At 40.4% G+C, this 19,263-nt stretch overlaps 2 protein-coding genes across 2 annotated transcripts in view; both read left to right on the top strand.

Moving 5' to 3' along the window:
• Positions 1-10,398, top strand: part of LOC311065139 (uncharacterized protein) — a gene marked incomplete at its 5' end in the record, with an annotated part of 11,530 nt that extends 1,132 nt beyond the window's left edge. The window contains 7 exons of the mRNA XM_084085356.1: positions 99-1,772; positions 2,183-2,248; positions 3,440-4,339; positions 6,204-6,269; positions 9,331-9,443; positions 9,741-9,802; positions 10,241-10,398. Of these exons, the coding sequence (XP_083941482.1) occupies positions 99-1,772; positions 2,183-2,248; positions 3,440-4,339; positions 6,204-6,269; positions 9,331-9,443; positions 9,741-9,757 (2,836 nt within the window). The 3' untranslated portion in view covers positions 9,758-9,802; positions 10,241-10,398. The remainder of the gene's footprint in view (positions 1-98; positions 1,773-2,182; positions 2,249-3,439; positions 4,340-6,203; positions 6,270-9,330; positions 9,444-9,740; positions 9,803-10,240) is intronic.
• LOC311057224 (uncharacterized protein) overlaps positions 1-15,789 on the top strand; it is a 64,491-nt gene extending 48,702 nt beyond the window's left edge. Inside the window, exons 39-44 of the mRNA XM_084074173.1 lie at positions 11,292-11,362; positions 11,458-11,929; positions 12,774-12,844; positions 12,940-13,792; positions 14,094-14,161; positions 14,258-15,789. Of these exons, the coding sequence (XP_083930299.1) occupies positions 11,292-11,362; positions 11,458-11,929; positions 12,774-12,844; positions 12,940-13,792; positions 14,094-14,161; positions 14,258-14,543 (1,821 nt within the window). The 3' untranslated portion in view covers positions 14,544-15,789. The remainder of the gene's footprint in view (positions 1-11,291; positions 11,363-11,457; positions 11,930-12,773; positions 12,845-12,939; positions 13,793-14,093; positions 14,162-14,257) is intronic.
• Positions 15,790-19,263: the final 3,474 nt, after the last annotated feature.

The raw sequence follows: 19,263 nt of genomic DNA, 5'->3' as shown, positions 1-19,263 counted from the left end.
TATAGGCTATACATCTCCAAAATGGTCTGTTTAATGACATTCGTCATTAGTAATATCAACTTCCAGAAACTAATTTTGTCCTATCTTTTGTGCTCCAGCTACAACACAGACTACACCACTAACTACACCCCAAACTACACCACAGACTACACCCCAAACTACACCCCAAACTACACCACAGACTACACCCCAAACTACACCACAGACTACACCCCAAACTACACCACAGACTACACCACTAACTACACCACAGGCTACACCCCAAACTACACCACAAACTACACCACAAACTACACCACAAACTACACCACTAACTACACCCCAAACCACACCACAGACTACACCCCAAACTACACCACAGACTACACCACTAACTACACCCCAAACTACACCACAGACTACACCACTAACTACACCCCAAACTACACCCCAAACTACACCACAGACTACGCCCCAAATTACACCCCAGACTACACCCCAAACTACATCCCAAACTACACCACAGACTACACCACTAACTACACCACAGATTACAACCCAAACTACACCACTCACAACACCAGAGACTACACCACTAACTACACAACAGACTACACCACAGACTACACCCCTAACTACACCACAGACTACACCCCAAACTACACCAAAGACTACGCTACAGGCTACATCCCAAACTACACCACAGACTACACCACTAACTACACCACAGACTACACTACAGACTACACCACAAACTATTACACTACAGACAACACCCCAAACTACACCACAGACTACACCACAGACTACACCACAGACTACGCTACAGACTACATCCCAAACTACACCACAAAGTACTATGCTACAGACTACACCACAAAGTACTACACCACAGACTACACCCCAAACTACACCCCAAACTACACCACAGACTACACCCCAAACTACACCACAGACTACACCCCAAACTACACCACAGACTACACCACTAACTACACCACAGGCTACACCCCAAACTACACCACAAACTACACCCCAAACTACACCACAAACTACACCACTAACTACACCCCAAACCACACCACAGACTACACCCCAAACTACACCACAGACTACACCACTAACTACACCCCAAACTACACCACAGACTACACCACTAACTACACCCCAAACTACACCCCAAACTACACCACAGACTACGCCCCAAATTACACCCCAGACTACACCCCAAACTACATCCCAAACTACACCACAGACTACACCACTAACTACACCACAGATTACAACCCAAACTACACCACTCACAACACCAGAGACTACACCACTAACTACACAACAGACTACACCACAGACTACACCACAGACTACACCCCAAACTACACCAAAGACTACGCTACAGGCTACATCCCAAACTACACCACAGACTACACCACTAACTACACCACAGACTACACTACAGACTACACCACAAACTATTACACTACAGACAACACCCCAAACTACACCACAGACTACACCACAGACTACACCACAGACTACGCTACAGACTACATCCCAAACTACACCACAAAGTACTATGCTACAGACTACACCACAAAGTACTACGCTACAGACTTCATCCCAAACTACACCACAAACTACTACGCTACAGACTTCATCCCAAACTACACCACAAAGTACTTCGCTACAGACTACACCCCAAACTACACCACAAAGTACTACGCTAAAGACTACATCCCAAACTACACCACAAAGTACTATACTACAGACTACACCACAAAGTACACCACCAGGTAATACATTATCACCAGTTAATGTAGCGTCACTACCATTAAATGTAACTTTACCATTTAATGGTAAAGTTACATTTAATGTGATGTTAAACACAAGTTTAACATAAACAGGGCTGCCTCGAAGACATTGTTTCATGCTTCAGATATTATGCATTTTCCCAAGTTAAATAAGTTGGATCAATTAAGGTTGAGGCTGAATTAATTTTCAACCAAGGGAATGCAGCACCAGATGCAACTTCTCTGTCTGAAACTCTTGTGGAGGCTGCATCCAGCTCTAATTTCTCCCTTCCCGTGAACACACAATCTATTGTTGCCAAGGGTTAAACAAGAAAATACAACTATACAACTTCTTGTGATGAATTATGTATTAGGGTAAGCACTGATGCAACGTCTTTCTTTTTACATTGTAGTTGTGTCATCAACTCAAGCGACAACAGCCGCACCTTTAACAACGATCATTGCAACTTCTCCAGCAGGTAATGCAATTTAATCAACAGTCATTTCAACTGACTCGTGTCAAATATAGCTGAACCCTCCAAAAAAAAATCAATGAACAGAAATTACCCTTTATATTAAAGACATTGTTAACAGTCTTAGAATCAGTAAAAAGAAGAAATCCATTAAGATAAATATTCAGGCATTTGAAAGTGGGCTATATATCTCATGTACTGTCTATATTATACTGTCTCATTATAGATTACTAGTGGTCCGGCCGCCCTACGGGCGGCCAACCCCCTAGCCGCGCACGGGGCCCAGCGTGGGCGCGTGTATATTGGGGTACCAAAAGCATCGGATTAAAATTTCCAAAAGTAAAAAAAAAAAGAAATTAAAAAAAAAGATAATATATATTTTTTTCCTGGGGGTCCGCGGACCCCCTGGGAGTGCTGGGACCCCCGTGGAACATGGCGCAGCCCTTTCGGCTGTTTTTTTCTTTGCTTGTTTCCTTGCTTGTTTTTGTCGCTTGTTTTTGAAAACCTGGCATCCCGACTGACACCACTTGCATAAGGGTTGCATAAGGATGACATCACTGTCGAATCCTTTGGTGTCATGAACCTAGCCTGGTGTGTTTACCAAATGCAGCAGCACAACGCGCTGTAGTGTGCCCGTCGCCGTTTATTTTTGTGTTTGGGATGTACATGGCACGTGAAGGACGGACATATTGTGATTGATAGAGACATAAGTGAAGTGAAAGTAACGGCCTGGGTGGAACAAAAGAGGTACGTAAGAAGGGGGGGGGGGTTGAAGCGAAGGACCTGCTTGTGTGTTGTTGTGGAGATGCGCAGAGTTCAATGGCGGCGCTTCGTGTTGTTTCGGTTAAAGCCGTCGCCGTTCGGTGTCGGTGGTGCGCACGGTAAACGGTACGAAACTGTTTCACCTCACGTTTTGTCCGTAATGTGGTGAGTGGAATAAATTATGTTGCGACGTCGAAACTGTGTAGTGAGCAATGATAGGTGGCCTACGCCACCCGTAAATTCTGCGCACACGCCGTGGCTACTGTGTTGGCGAGATGTGGTGTGTCGGCGTTGTGTTTACTCGCCTACAGAGCTGTGGGTATAGCGTCAGCGGGGAGGCGGAAGTCACACCTCGATTATATAAGTAGATACATTTCCAAAATGGTCTGTTTAATGACATTCGTCATTAGTAATGTCCTATCTTTTGTGCTCCAGCTACACCACTGACTACACCCCAAACTACACCACAGACTACACCCCAAACTACACCACAGACTACACCACTAACTACACTCCAAACCACACCACAGACTACACCCCAAACTACACCACAGACTACACCACTAACTACACCCCAAATTACACCCCAGACTACACCCCAAACTACATCCCAAACTACACCACAGACTACACCACTATCTACACCACAGACTACAACCCAAACTACACCACTCACAACACCAGAGACTACACCACTAACTACACCAGAGACTACACCACTAACTACACTCCAAACCACACCACAGACTACACCCCAAACTACACCACAGACTACACCACTAACTACACCCCAAATTACACCACAGACTACACCCCAAACTACATCCCAAACTACACCACAGACTACACCCCTAACTACACCACAGACTACACCCCAAACTACACCAAAGACTACGCTACAGGCTACATACCAAACTACACCACAGACTACACCACTAACTACACCACAGACTACACTACAGACTACACCACAAACTACTACACTACAGACGACACCCCAAACTACACCACAGACTACACCGCAGACTACGCTACAGACTACACCCCAAACTACACCACAAAGTACTACACTGCAGACTACACCCCAAACTACACCACAAAGTACTACGCTACAGACTTCATCCCAAACTACACCACAAACTACTACGCTACAGACTTCATCCCAAACTACACCACAAAGTACTTCGCTACAGACTACACCCCAAACTACACCACAAAGTACTACGCTACAGACTACACCCCAAACTACACCACAAAGTACTACGCTACAGACTACATCCCAAACTACACCACAAAGTACTATACTACAGACTACACCACAAAGTACACCACCAGGTAATACATTATCACCAGTTAATGTAGCGTCACTACCATTAAATGTAACTTTACCATTTAATGTTAAAGTTACATTTAATGTGATGTTAAACACAAGTTTAACATCAACAGGGCTGCCTCGAAGACATTGTTTCATGCTTCAGATATTATGCATTTTCCCTAGTAAATTCAGCTGGATCAATTAAGGTTGAGGCTGAATTAATATTCAACCAAGGGAATGCAGCACCGAGATAAAACTTCTGTGTTTGAAACTCTTGTGGAGGCTGCATCCAGCTCTAATTTCTCCCTTCCCGTGTGAACACACAATCTATTGTTGCCAAGGGTAAAAAAAGAAAATACAACTATACAACTTCTTGTGATGAATTATGTATTAGGGTAAGCACTGATGCAACGTCTTTATTTTTACATTGTAGTTTTGTCATCAACTCAAGCGACAACGATCATTGCAACTTCTCCAGCAGGTAATGCAATTTAATCAACAGTCATTTCAACTTTGACTCTTGTCAAATAAAGCTGAACCCTCAAAACAAATCAATGAACAGAAATTACCCTTTATAAAGACATTGTTAACAGTCTTAGAATCAGTAAAAAGAAGAAATCCATTAAATATTCAGGCATTTGAAAGTGGGCTATATATCTCATATACTGTCTATATTATACTGTCTCATTATAGACTATACATTTCCAAAATGGTCTGTTAATGACATTCGTCATTAGTAATATCAACTTCCAGAAACTAATTTTGTCCTATCTTTTGTGCTCCAGCTACGACACAGACTACACCACTAACTACACCCCAAACTACACCCCAGACTACACCCCAAACTACACCACAGACTACACCCCAAACTACACCCCAAACTACACCACTAACTACACCACAGACTACACCCCAAACTACACCACAGACTACACCACTAACTACACCCCAAACTACACCACAGACTACACCCCAAACTACACCACAGACTACACCCCAAACTACACCACAGACTACACCACTAACTACACCCCAATCTACACCACAGACTACACCACTGACTACACAAACTACACCACAGACTACACCACAAACTACATCCCAGACTACACCCCAAACTACGCCACAGACTACATCCCAAACGACACCACATACTACGCTACAGACTACACCCCAAATTACACCTCAGACTACAACCAAAACTACACCCCAAACTACACCACAGACTACGCTACAGCCTACATTCCAAACTACACCACAAAGTACTACGCTACAGACGACACCCCAAACTACACCTCAGACTACCCCACTAACTACACCACAGACTACGCTACAGACTACACCCCAAACTACACCACAAAGTACTACGCTACAGACTACACCCCAAACTACACCACAAACTACTATGCTACAGACTACATCCCAAACAACACCACAAAGTACTATATTACAGACTACACCACAAAGTACACCATCAGGTAATACATTATCACTAGTTAATGTAGCGTCACTACCATTAAATGTAACTTTACCATTTAATGGTAAAGTTACATTTAATGTGATGTTAAACACAAGTTTAACATCAACAGGGCTGCCTCGAAGACATTGTTTCATTCTTCAGATATTATGCATTTTCCCCAGTAAATTAAGCTGGATCAATTAAGGTTGAGGCTGAATTAATATTCAACCAAGGGAATGCAGCACCAGATGCAACTTCTGTGTTTGAAACTCTTGTGGAGGCTGCATCCAGCTCTAATTTCTCCCTTCCCATGAACACACAATCTATTGTTTGTTGCCATGGGTAAAAAAAGAAAATACAACTTCTTGTGATGAATTATGTATTAGGTTAAGCACTGATGTAAAATCTTTATTTTTACATTGTAGGTGTGTCATCAACTCAAGCGACAACAGCCGCACCTTTAACAACGATCATTGCAACTTCTCCAGCAGGTAATGCAATTTAATCAACAGTCATTTTAAATGACTCCTGTCAAATATAGCTGAACCCTCAAAAAAAAATCAATGAACAGAAATTACCCTTTATATTAAAGACATTGTTAACAGTCTTAGAATCAGTAAAAAGAAGAAATCCATTAAGATAAATATTCAGGCATTTGAAAGTGGGCTATATATATCTCATGTACTGTCTATATTATACTGTCTCATTATAGACTATACATTTCCCAAAAGGTCTGTTTAATGACATTCGTCATTAGTAATATTAACTTCCAACAACTCCTTTTGTCCTATCTTTTGTGCTCCAGCTACACCACTGACTACACCCCAAACTACACCACAGACTACACCCCAAACTACACCACAGACTACACCCCAAACCACACCACAGACTACACCCCAAACTACACCACAGACTACACCCCAAACTACACCACAGACTACACCCCAAACTACACCACAGACTACACCCCAAACTACACCACAGACTACACCCCAAACTACACCACAGACTACACCACTAACTACACCCCAAACCACACCACAGACTACACCCCAAACTACACCACAGACTACACCACTAACTACACCACAGACTACACCCCAAACTACACCACAGACTAAACCCCAAACTACACCTCAGACTACACCACTAACTACACCACAGACTACACCCCAAACTACACCACAGACTACACGCCAAACTACACCACAAAGTACACCCCAAACGACACCACATATTACGCTACAGACTACACCCCAAACTACACCCCAGACTACATCCCAAACTACACCACAGACTACACCACTAACTACACCACAGACTACACTACAGACTACACCACAAACTACTACACTACAGATGACACCCCAAACTACACCACAGACTACCCCACAGACTACATCCCAAACTACACCTAACAGTACTACGCTACAGACTACACCCCAAACTACACCACAAAGTACTACACTACAGACTACATCCCAAACTACACCACAAAGTACTATACTACAGACTACACCACAAAGTACACCACCAGGTAATACAATGGCCCGGATTCACAAAGCGATTTACGACCATATTTTGTACGTACCGGCATTTATGTATGCTGGATTTCATCATCTTTTTATCTCGGTATAGGTGCGCAATGTTCATTAGAAAAGGCTTATATAATATCCTTTCCACGTTTTATTAGCTTTTTATTTGGTAATGGGGTTAAACCTAGTAAACTTCTTTATTCTCATTACACATGAGAGCATTTATTACGTGACCCGCTTCCAGACAGAACAGTAAGTTGTCAAGGCGATGCGAGGCCGCATCTGTTATCTTTATTCTTTAGACGGCGGAGTTGAACTTGAAACTTGCATCAGCGTTGCCAGATGTTGTGAGAGAAATAAGCAACCAGGTGTAGGAAAACAAGCCCAAAAGAAGCAACTGGCACATAGGCCATTATAAGCACTTTAATTAAACCTTTGTGAGCTTGTAGATCTGCTATTTAAAAAATAAATCATGTAATAAAACATGGAATATTTGGAAGATTTTTTAAACATTCTAACAACACAAACCTGGTAAGGGGATCCAGCTGGCACAACACATTTTCAGATGGGGCTTATAGGGATAAATTAGCCTACATATTAACTTGGGGGTCCATGACATAAAAATATTTGAGAACCACCGGTTAAAATAATTGAACAATTGTGAAGCAAGCTAACTACACTTTAGAAACAAGCCCAAAAAAACGCACCACACAGCTACCAATATTTACAAGCAACTTTACAGAAAAATAAGCCCAAATTCGCTTATAATAAGCGGACATGGCAACACTGGTTAAAGTTGGATGCTGTTGGATGCAGACCAACCTGCTCATACGCACGTCTCTGGGATATACGAACCCCTTTGTGAATTGCACGTCAGTTTGTGAGTACCAAAAATACGACCTCCTTTACGAACTTTATTTACCCCATATTTACGACCCTCTTTGTGAATCCGGGCCATTATCACCAGTTAATGTAGCGTCACTACCATTAAATGTAATTTTACAATTTAATGGTAAAGTTACATTTAATGTGATGTTAAACACAAGTTTAACATCACCAGGGCTGCCCCAAAGACATTGTTTCATGCTTCAGATATTATGCATTTTCCCCAGTCAATTAATTAGCCAATAATTATAATTTGGACTCATTGCAGCAAGATTGTTTTCTTCAGAAAGTGCAGCTCTTCATGGTAAATGGAGTGATTTTTATTGTGAGAGCGAATTGCATCTTCCAAACATGATTCCAACAAATACAGCTGTTGAATGCTATATTGTAGTTGAGAATTTATGAATGTGAATACAAACAATTTTCAGTCAATGTCTTAGTTACACAATATGTTCTTCTAGTGAAGTAATGTTATACTCATGGGTGAGTTTCTTTTATAAAGATCAACATTTCCATTTAGAGAAAAGACTGCTGTAAACTGACCACTTGCATTGCCTCATCAGCAAAGGGAAATAGCCATCTTCAGTATAATCTGGCTCACAAGATCAATGTTAGTGTATCAAGATATGCACTGCACCATGGTCTTGTCTCTAAAGGGAATGAAATCACCAAGAGAGTATGAAACGTGTAGACTTTTGTTGGTATTCGCAGTAAGCATGTACAGAAACAACACTCCTCATAAAACCAACTTGTGCACACATGCCGTGTCTTTGCCATGATTAAGATGTCAATATAAATAAACAATAAAGCATAATACATATTGAAATGATGTTTAATACCAATATGCCAAACAAGTATCTGGATATTGGTATATCCCGGGCCCAACCTACACTAAACACAACCTGACCATCAGTCAATGCTATTGACCTCTGTCACAACAATAATACACCATTCTATTTACCACTAGCTATTACACCTGTTACTACACCTACAGTAATTGCTACTACATATACAATATCAAGTGAAACAATTTAACCATGGGTCAATACATCTGTATTGCAAATTAATCTGACTTCGTCATTAGTAATATCAACTTCCAGCAACTAATTTTGTCCTATCTTTTGTGCTCCAGCATCAGTGGCAACGATCGCGCTGGAATTCAAACTACAGCAAAACTTCACAGCAGATCTTGCAAATCCAAACTCAGCAGCATTCCAAAACTTATCAACTCAAGTTGCCACAGCGGTAAGTTCACACTGTATGACCTGTCAAATATTACTCAAGGACTCTACAGAGAATTAATTCTACAATCATCTTTACATTTTATTATTATTGAATAATACTAATATATACACGTGTGTGTGTGTGTGTGTGTGTGTGTGTGTGTGTGTGTGTGTGTGTGTGTGTGTGTGTGTGTGTGTGTGTGTGTGTGTGTGTGTGTGTGTGTGTGTGTGTGTGTGTGTGTGTGTGTGTGTGTGTGTGTGTGTGCGCGTGCGTGCGTGCGTGCGTATTTGCAATATGTTTTCTGTGTTCTTTTCACAGCTGGACAATCTGTATAGAGCACAATATCCTAACTTCTTTCGAACTGTGATCAATGGCTTCAGGTATGTTCTTGACATGACATCTGATGGACCAAATAATTACAACATTGATAACTTTAAGATTGACATCTAAAGTTTGTAGTAGTGGCCCGTTTTGAACAAAATGCCTCAGATCTTGAACGCAGTGTCCGATTGCCCGATTTTGACATTAACCTATTATAGCGCCACCAGGAGGCCGATATTTCCAAAACACATTTTATTCCTACAGATTTTGTCCAAACATCACGCAAATTGGTACACATTATCTCTATAGTCATGTGATCAATATGGATTTTCATATTCCATCAACATTGCTGGCGCACAATAACCTACCTGACCTGTGCTCCGAGGAGCACTTTTTCTAATTACATAATTTGACGATGGGAAAACTGGGACCATAAAAATATACATGACACAATCCATAAAAATAAAAAATATATGACAATAATCATCTTTTCACAGCCAAGGTTCAATTGTGGTTAATGCGACCCTGGAATTTAACGATGCCAACTCTACGTTACCAACAACCAATGCTGTGGAAAACACTTTAGTGAAGGCTGCGACAAACAGCAGTTCAGGCTTGTCCATTCCTGTGAATCCATCAACAGTTGTGGCAACAAGTATGTGATCTTTGTCTTTTCTTTCAAATCTGACAGAAAGCTGCAACCATTGCTGCTTTCGTTGCTACTCAATGTTATGCACTAATTTACACTGCTTTTGTTTTTTTATAGGTACAGAAACAATAACAGTTGCTCCCACCACTGCTGCCATTGTTACGACCCCTCCCACCACCGTTGCAAATGTAACGGCCGCTCCCACCACAGTTGCAAATATTACGTCCGCTCCCACCACAGTTGCAACTGCTACGGTTGCTGCCACCACTGTCTCGACAGATGCTCCAACTGCTGATGAAGACACCGTAACTCTTAAGTTTAGTCTCAACCAAACCTTCAGCTCTGAACTCTCCAACTCATCTACCACAGCGTTTAAGACTTTGGCTGCCACAGTGGTCTCACAAGTAAGACAAATGATGTGCTCGTTGTACTTAAGCAAGAACATTCTAAATTCTAACTTATTATCAATATGCAATGCAGGCAGGAATGGAGCTTTTACTATGTATTTATCTAATTTAAGTCAGATGTGAATTGATTGATTGATTGGATTGATTGATTGAATACTTTATTAGCAGTTTGCAAAAGGTACAGGTACAATAATGCTAAAAGCATAACACAAAAAGCCCTGATGGCTTGTTTCCATTGTGGTCCTTCAAGTAAATCATGGAATTAAGGCCATTTTTCAGTGGATGGATATTTCTTCGGTTTGAGTTTGTAAGTTTGTTTGCGTTCAAAGAAAAAGAAAATCAGTTCAATACAATAAATGAAAGAGAAAAGGGTGCGGGTGGGAATAAACTTTATTTAACTTCACAGCATTGCAGTGCAGGTTAGCATGTTCTTGTTGGGACAATATTTCCATCAGCAATTGAGTTAAACCAAATGGCATTCTTCTCTTTCAGGTAAACACGATTTACAGCAGCAGCAGCAGTGGCACTACAACTTTCAAACGCTCTATAGTCGACAGTTTCACGTAAGACAGAGCTTTGATCAATTGCTTACTTTCAATTATGAGTTTGGCAATGATTTGCAATTTAAAAGTCACATCCTCTTTCTCACACATTACAGGTCAGGATCAGTTGTTACTCAAATGAGTCTGGTGTTCCCAAAAGACTCAGTTCCTTCTACAAGCACAGTAGAAACAGCGATGAATACTGCAATTAGCAGTGGTTCCACCTCCCTGAACGTCATGTCCGGCACCGTTAGTGCAACCGTTGCCACCACTGCTGCACCTTCTACGGCCGCTCCCACCACCGTTGCCACCAGCGTTGCCACCACCGTTGCCACCACCTGTTGCCAGCATCCTCCCACCACAGTTGCAAATGTTACGTCCGCTCCTACCACTGTGGCAAATGTTACTGTCGCTCCCACCACAGTTGCAACTGCTACGGTTGCTGCCACCACTGTCTCGACAGATGCTCCTACTGCTGATGAAGACACCGTAACTCTTAAGTTTAGTCTCGACCAAGCCTTCAGCTCTGATCTCTCCAACTCATCTACCACAGCGTTTAAGGCTTTGGCTGCCACAGTGGTCTCACAAGTAAGACAAATGATGTGCTCGTTGTACTTAAGCAAGAACATTCTAAATTCTAACTTATTATCAATATGTAATGCAGGCAGGAATGGACCTTTTACGACCTGTAGTGCTTTTGTTGAAGTGACAGTCTTCCCTCACCAAATTTAACTCACAGAATTGACATTGAGTCAACAAATCTCATCATGTCCAAATACACTTTCGATGTGACAATTGTGAGTCACAAAGAACTGTACCAGGAATCATGCAAGTAATGGGAATACTTAGTGCCCCCAACAGCAAAACATTTCATATAATTTCATTTTATATAAAAAAAATGTTTTACTCTCAGTCACTCTCAAAACCCAATTCTACAATCAATCATACGTATGTAATAAACCTGAAGACTTCCCACAGGGGAAAGTTCAATATCGCTAGTTACCTTTCCTTTTTTTTAATGTCATTTATGGTGTTATTTATCTAATTTAAGTCAGATATGAATTGATTGATTGATTGGATTGATTGATTGAATACTTTATTAGCAGTTTGCAAAAGGTACAGGTACAATAATGCTAAAAGCATAACACAAAAAGCCCTGATGGCTTGTTTCCATTGTGGTCCTTCAAGTAAATCATGGAATTAAGGCCATTTTTCAGTGGATGGATATTTCTTCGGTTTGAGTTTGAAAGTTCGTTTGGGTTCAAAGGAAAAGAAAATCTGTTCAACACAATAAATGAAAGAGAAAAGGGTGGGGGGGCGGGGGGTAACCTTATTTAACTTCACAGCATTGCAGTGCAGGTTAGCATGTTCTTGTTGAGACAATATTTCCATCAGCAATTGAGCTAAACCAATTTGCATTCTTCTCTTTCAGGTAAACACAATTTACAGCAACAGCAGCAGTGGCACTACCACTTTCAAACGCTCTATAGTCGACAGTTTCACGTAAGACAGAGTTTTTATCAATTGCTTACGTTCCATTATGAGTTTGACAATGATTTGCAATTTAAAAGTCACATCCTCTTTCTCACACATTACAGGTCAGGATCAGTTGTTGCTCAAATGAGTCTGGTGTTCCCAAAAGACTCGGTTCCTTCTACAAGCACAGTAGAAACAGCGATGAAAACTGCAATTAGCAGTGGTTCCACCTCCCTGAACGTCATCTCCGGCACCGTTAGTGCAACCGTTGCCACCACTGCTTCACCTTCTACGGCCGCTCCCACCACTGCTGCACCCGTTGCCACCACTGCTGCACCAGTTGCCACCACTGCAGCACCTGTTGCCACCACTGCAGCACCTGTTGCCACCACTGCTGCACCCGTTGCCACCACTGCAGCACCTGTTGCCACCACTGCAGCACCTGTTGCCACCACTGCTGCACCTGTTGCCACCACAGCTGCACCTGTTGTCCCTGTTGCCACCACAGCTGCACCTGTTGTCCCTGTTGCCACCACTGCTGCACCTGTTGTCCCTGTTGCCACCACTGCTGCACCTGTTGTCCCGGTTGCCACCACAGCTGCACCTGTTGTCCCTGTTGCCACCACTGCTGCACCTGTTGCCACCACTGCTGCACCTGTTGTCCCTGTTGCCACCACTGCTGCACCTGTTGTCCCGGTTGCCACCACAGCTGCACCTGTTGTCCCTGTTGCCACCACTGCTGCACCTGTTGCCACCACTGCTGCACCTGTTGTCCCGGTTGCCACCACTGTTGCACCTGTCGCAACCACTGCTGCACCTGCTACGGTCGCTACCACCACTGTCTCGACAGATGCTCCTACTGCTGATGAAGACACCGTAACTCTTACGTTTAGTCTCAACCAAACCTTCAGCTCTGATCTCTCCGACTCATCTACCACAGCGTTTAAGGCTTTGGCTGCCACAGTGGTCTCACAAGTAAGACAAATGATGTGCTCGTTGTGCTTAAGCCAGAACGTTAAACATTCTAGCTTCAATATACAATGCAGGCAGGAATGGAGCTTTTAATATGTATTTATTTAATTTAAGTCAGATGTGAATCAAGTAAAACATGGAATCAATGCAATTTTTCAGTGGGTATTTGTTCTGTTTGAGTTTGGAAGGGGGGGTAAACTTTATTTAACTTAACTGCATTGCAGTGCAGGTTAGCATTTTCTAGTTGGGACACAATATTTCCATCAGCAATTGAGCTAAACCAATTTGCATTCTTCTCTTTCAGGTAAACACGATTTACAGCAGCAGCAGTGGCACTACAACTTTCAAGCGCTCTATAGTCAACAGTTTCACGTAAGACAGAATTTTTATCAATTGCTTACTTTCTATTATGAGTTTGGCAATGATTTGCAATTTAAAAGTCATAATTCTCTTTCTCACACATTACAGGTCAGGATCAGTTGTTACTGAAATGAGTCTGGTGTTCCCAAAAGACTCAGTTCCTTCTACAAGCACAGTAGAAACAGCGATGAATACTGCAATTAGCAGTGGTTCCACCTCCCTGAACGCCATCTCCGGCACCGTTAGTGCAACCGTTGCCACCACTGCTGCACCTTCTACGGCCGCTCCCACCACTGTTACGGCCGCAGCCACCACTGCTCGGCCAACAGTCTTCTCCGTGGCCGTGCTGCCAATTATTGTACTCTATGTGGCACATCTGCTGGCTGGGTTATAGCTGCCATCATAGGTGACATTAGTTGACCCATTTTATACTGCTACTAAGTGTGGAAGAAAACTGTAGGCTTCAATAAGAAGCCAAATAGAATTATGCGCAATGAATTTTACCAGTGTAATATTGTGTGGTAAAAAGATGTGTATGTTTTATGGACATATATGTATAGGACAGTATTTCCCCCATTTTATTGCTTGTGTGCCAATTCCATTTTAAATAATGGAAACTGTACGAAGGATTTCTAAAGCTTTAACTGCAGACTAATATGAAAAGGGCAAAGCAGAGTTAATGAGGGGAAAGGAGAAATGCAAAGACATCCATTTGGGTGTTTTATAATTAGTCAACATTTTCTACTGATTGTTTATTTATTTGAGAAAAGTAAATATTGTTTAATACAACTTAATATATAATGTATATAAGCTGACAGAGCAGTACCTATTTTAATCCCATGATGTGTGTGTACTTACTTTGGTTAGGGGTGTCAATGAATCTTTATGCCTATATTTGCAATGTGTGGTTGAGGAGTTACTATAGCAAGGTGAGTGGACGCACATCATTGGATAGAATAGAATAGAATAGAATACTTTATTGGCAACAGAAAGCACATTATCACCAATTAAAAGGACATAAATGGATTCATCACATAATGTATTTAACAATGTAATTGGTTTACAATTTGAACAAAAGAAAGCATAGCCAAGTGCTAGGTATGGACTGGTATGTTATGGTTGTGAAGAAAACAACAAGTCTGCACAATCTACATCTGCAATCATGTTGATGATAGCTCACTATAATAATTGTATTTAAAAACAGCATGCATTTTCTAAAAAGTATTAAAATTACTATAGTGTTCATCAACTGCAGTACAACTAAGTGATGTCAAAAGCACACACCTGGTGCTGGGTCATAAAGAATTGCCATTGCCTTTTTTAATATAAGAACACTTAATCTATCAATTTTATTTATTATTATGTCAAATCACAAACCACAACTGTGTTCCAAAAATAAAATAATGTTTTAGGGTTAGTTGTTAATTTTCTCTCTTTATTATTATTTTGTTGTCGCTATGTAGTGAGTTTGGAAATATTTTTAACGTGGCAAGGTGACTATGCAGTGCTTTCTTATTGTGTCATTCCAGAAACCTAAAATATGTATTTTTTTTATGTCAGCATGAATTGTTGTTTTATTTTAAACTGTCTAATCAGAAATAAACTGTATGTTTCAAATAAAAAGCATATTATTTACATAATGTGTCACTTGTTATTCAGCAAACTGGAGTGACAAAATGATCTGCGTACACTGTAATGACAGTTATATTATGCACCCATAATAATGTTCAATAGCAATAATCATAACACATAAATCATTTTATAACCACTTACAAGGTAAAGTATCATAATACTTAACAATAGCTGGTCGCTCACAGATGTTTTGCTTTGGGCCAGGATCATAGTGTGTATTATAATGCTAAATACTAAATACCAAATTATAATGCATTATAGTATGATTCTAAGTCACTATAAATGCCTACTGCCAGGAATGACATTACTTTACCCCTAATGCTGTGACCATACTACCTCAGAGGGGTCCAGAACTTGAATATTATGACCATAAGGAATGGTATTTGGATACTCATATCCTTAACCTTCATTGCAAATGTTTTCATTCATTAAAATAATAATAATTCTAATAATGACTGTTGTAAGTAAAGGGAACCATTTAACACCATGAAAAGTAGGCTGGCAGAAAAAAAAGTGTTTGCAACAATTGTCATTTATATATTTAACCTGTGTTTAAACAGGTATGTTCACCTAGATTAAAACAAACAGATAATGTACTGTTCCTTTATCAGTAAGAATAGACCATCCATCATGTCAAAGTAATGTTATCTTCATTTATCTGAGATCATATACAAATGCCACACTAAAGCATCCTCTGAATTTAATCATAGATTATTAGCCTATAGGCTACTGCTTTGCCATTTTATCAAAAAGTTATGTTGATAACTCTTTACATCTTGTGATAAGTCCTCACAAGATGTCTCATTGATTATAAATTGACGAGTGCACATTTTATCAGTAGAAATACCCCAGTAAACGAACATTGTTCAGCAGTTCAAATCAGTTTGGTGAAATGGGATCAATTAGAAATCGGACTTATAGCTAAATAAGTGTTCATCTCTCCGTTTATGTGAGTGCACACTGGAATGTAACTGTGAATGGTTCATGTATAACAATATAGGTAGCCTATATCAGTGGTTCTCAGCCTTTTCAGGCTGCAACCCCGCAAAATATTCATATTTAAACTGGGGATCCCCCACCCTGACAAGCACTTGGAATTGTAGGAGTTGAGGCAAGTGAAAATAACAGATCTACAAGCATTGCGAGGCGTTGTGTGCTTGTGGGATCGGCTATTTAAAAAAAAAAAAAAGCCTCTTTCTTATATTATTTGACAATTGTTTGACCAGTTTTTATAGTATAGTTTGTTCAGTTTGATGCAGTTTTTTTTCATTAGGTATTAAAAAGGTGTTAAAATTGTGACTTTACAGTCATCCCCCCACAAATCATGTGGGGGGACCCCCCTGGGGGTCCCGACCCACAGGTTGAGAACCACTGGCCTATTTAATGGTTACGCGGTCCAATAATTTGAATAATCTGAATCAATCAAGTTGTTTTACAGTCTAATTTTATTTTATTTTACAATTACATTGTACACCAGCTAAATGTTTTATCAAATGCTTATCTTATACCGGATCGTCAAGACCAGTGGCACTGTGTGCAGCCATGGCCCTGAGACAGAAACCTGTCATTACGTCCCTCTGTCACTCAGTGCTCTACAGATATAGACTAGATAGACCAGTCGTATTGCATTGCTTGTCAACTTGACATATGATTGTATTCGGGTGACTGTAGTAAACATACTGTCATGTGATAAATGGAATTTTGAATGGAAACTGTTTGTTCACTGTCAGTGTTAAAATAACACTCATGTACAAATGACACAAATGGACACCTACGGGTCCATTTGGTTACATTATTTTGTACACTCTGAGTTAAATATACATTTAAGTTCCTACAGTGCATACATAGGCCTACTGTACAATCCCTGTCGGATCCTTATGATGTGGGACCGGCTGGCTTGATTTATGTTTTTATAACTGCATTTTCAGGGTAGAACACCTGACACACAGACAGAGAGAGAGAGAGAGAGAGAGAGAGAGAGAGAGAGAGAGAGAGAGAGAGAGAGAGAGAGAGAGAGAGAGAGAGAGAGAGAGAGAGCTTACAAGTACTGTAGGCAACTTGTAAAAAACAATTTTAATTAAATGTAGTCTCAACTGCTTTGGGGTATTTTTTGTCACTGTACATTTGCACATACCTGTACATGAAATTTGTCCCCTGGTAATAGGTAATAAACGGAGCAGTGGGCACTTTTAATGCAGTGCCTGGGAAGCAGTTAAAAGTGTATAAGTGTCTTGCTCAGGTGCACTTCAGCACACAGACAAGTTAATACTTGATAGTTCACTAAATATATCTGTAATTTGCATTTATGCTGCTGATATTAACTGAGATAACAAACAGCATTTAACACCCTCTAGTGGCTAGATCATGAACACTTAGCCTACAGTTAGGCCTATGTCGAAATAAAGGTAGCACTTCGATGAGTTCATGAATTAAGCATTTACTAATGCTTAACTAATGCTTTATAGTGTATAGTTATTATAAAGTGCTACCAGTAATAATAATACACAATAATACAGTAATACTTATACAGTATCATATTTGGTACAAAACGTATTACACTTGTTTTTTACACGCAACAGGATGTTTTAGAGCAGATGTAAACTATCATCTGTCTGATTCTGACTAATGTTCCTATTATTGTCCAACTGTTTACTTAAGCAGTCATTAAGATAAACAGCCATCAAGTGGTTTTATGTTCCCAGAACTTCACTACTGTAGACCTGATTAATTGATCGACCGGCTGAGAACCATGGGATTTCTCTTAGAAGACTCAAAAGTGTTTTTTTGTTATGTCTGGGCTCTGGACAGGGTATATCATTCCCCGCAATGCTTTCACCCTGACATACTGTAGGAAACATAGTTTGAAGTCACGTTTTTGTTTATTTTGTTTATTTTTTTCGGTGCAGCACTTGCAGAACATTGTACTGCCTCACTGGTAAGTAGATTTCATACACTATACAATATAAATACTTTAGGCCTACAGGTTATTATATTGGTGGATGTTAAAATGTCTTAAAATTTCAGATTTTCTTTCAGTAACCTTCTGACATGAACAGTAATGCAGATATGTACTGTAGACATGCAAAGCAGGATCGACAAATTGTACGGCAATGTTTTTTTTATAATTAAATTATGAAATAAATAAAAAACATTTTACCAAATTTTGGTAAAACTTCCTATGAAGCCTTTGAGCTATAATAAATAGATACCTTCATAACATTTAAATCAGCCATCATGTGTTATAAGACTTCCTATAAGCCTTCATAATGTCTTATAAGGTCAGGTATCATGATTGCTCATAACCACTCAACCTGGCATGAAAAGTCTGTTATGAACATGCTTTCTGTAACAGTAAAATGAGGGTGAAGCACTGGCATATAACACGATCAAGACAGATTATTGTCTGCTTAAAGTAAAAGGCACATTTACTTCCATGTGTTTAAGTACAACCTAGTTTTAATTTACCTCCTTATGGAAATGAA

The sequence above is a fragment of the Gymnoscopelus microlampas genome (assembly GCF_963454915.1).
Source record: "Gymnoscopelus microlampas genome assembly, chromosome: 2".
In the NCBI taxonomy this organism is placed as follows: Eukaryota; Metazoa; Chordata; class Actinopteri; order Myctophiformes; family Myctophidae; genus Gymnoscopelus; species Gymnoscopelus microlampas.
This window is presented reverse-complemented; position numbering and strand designations above follow the sequence as displayed.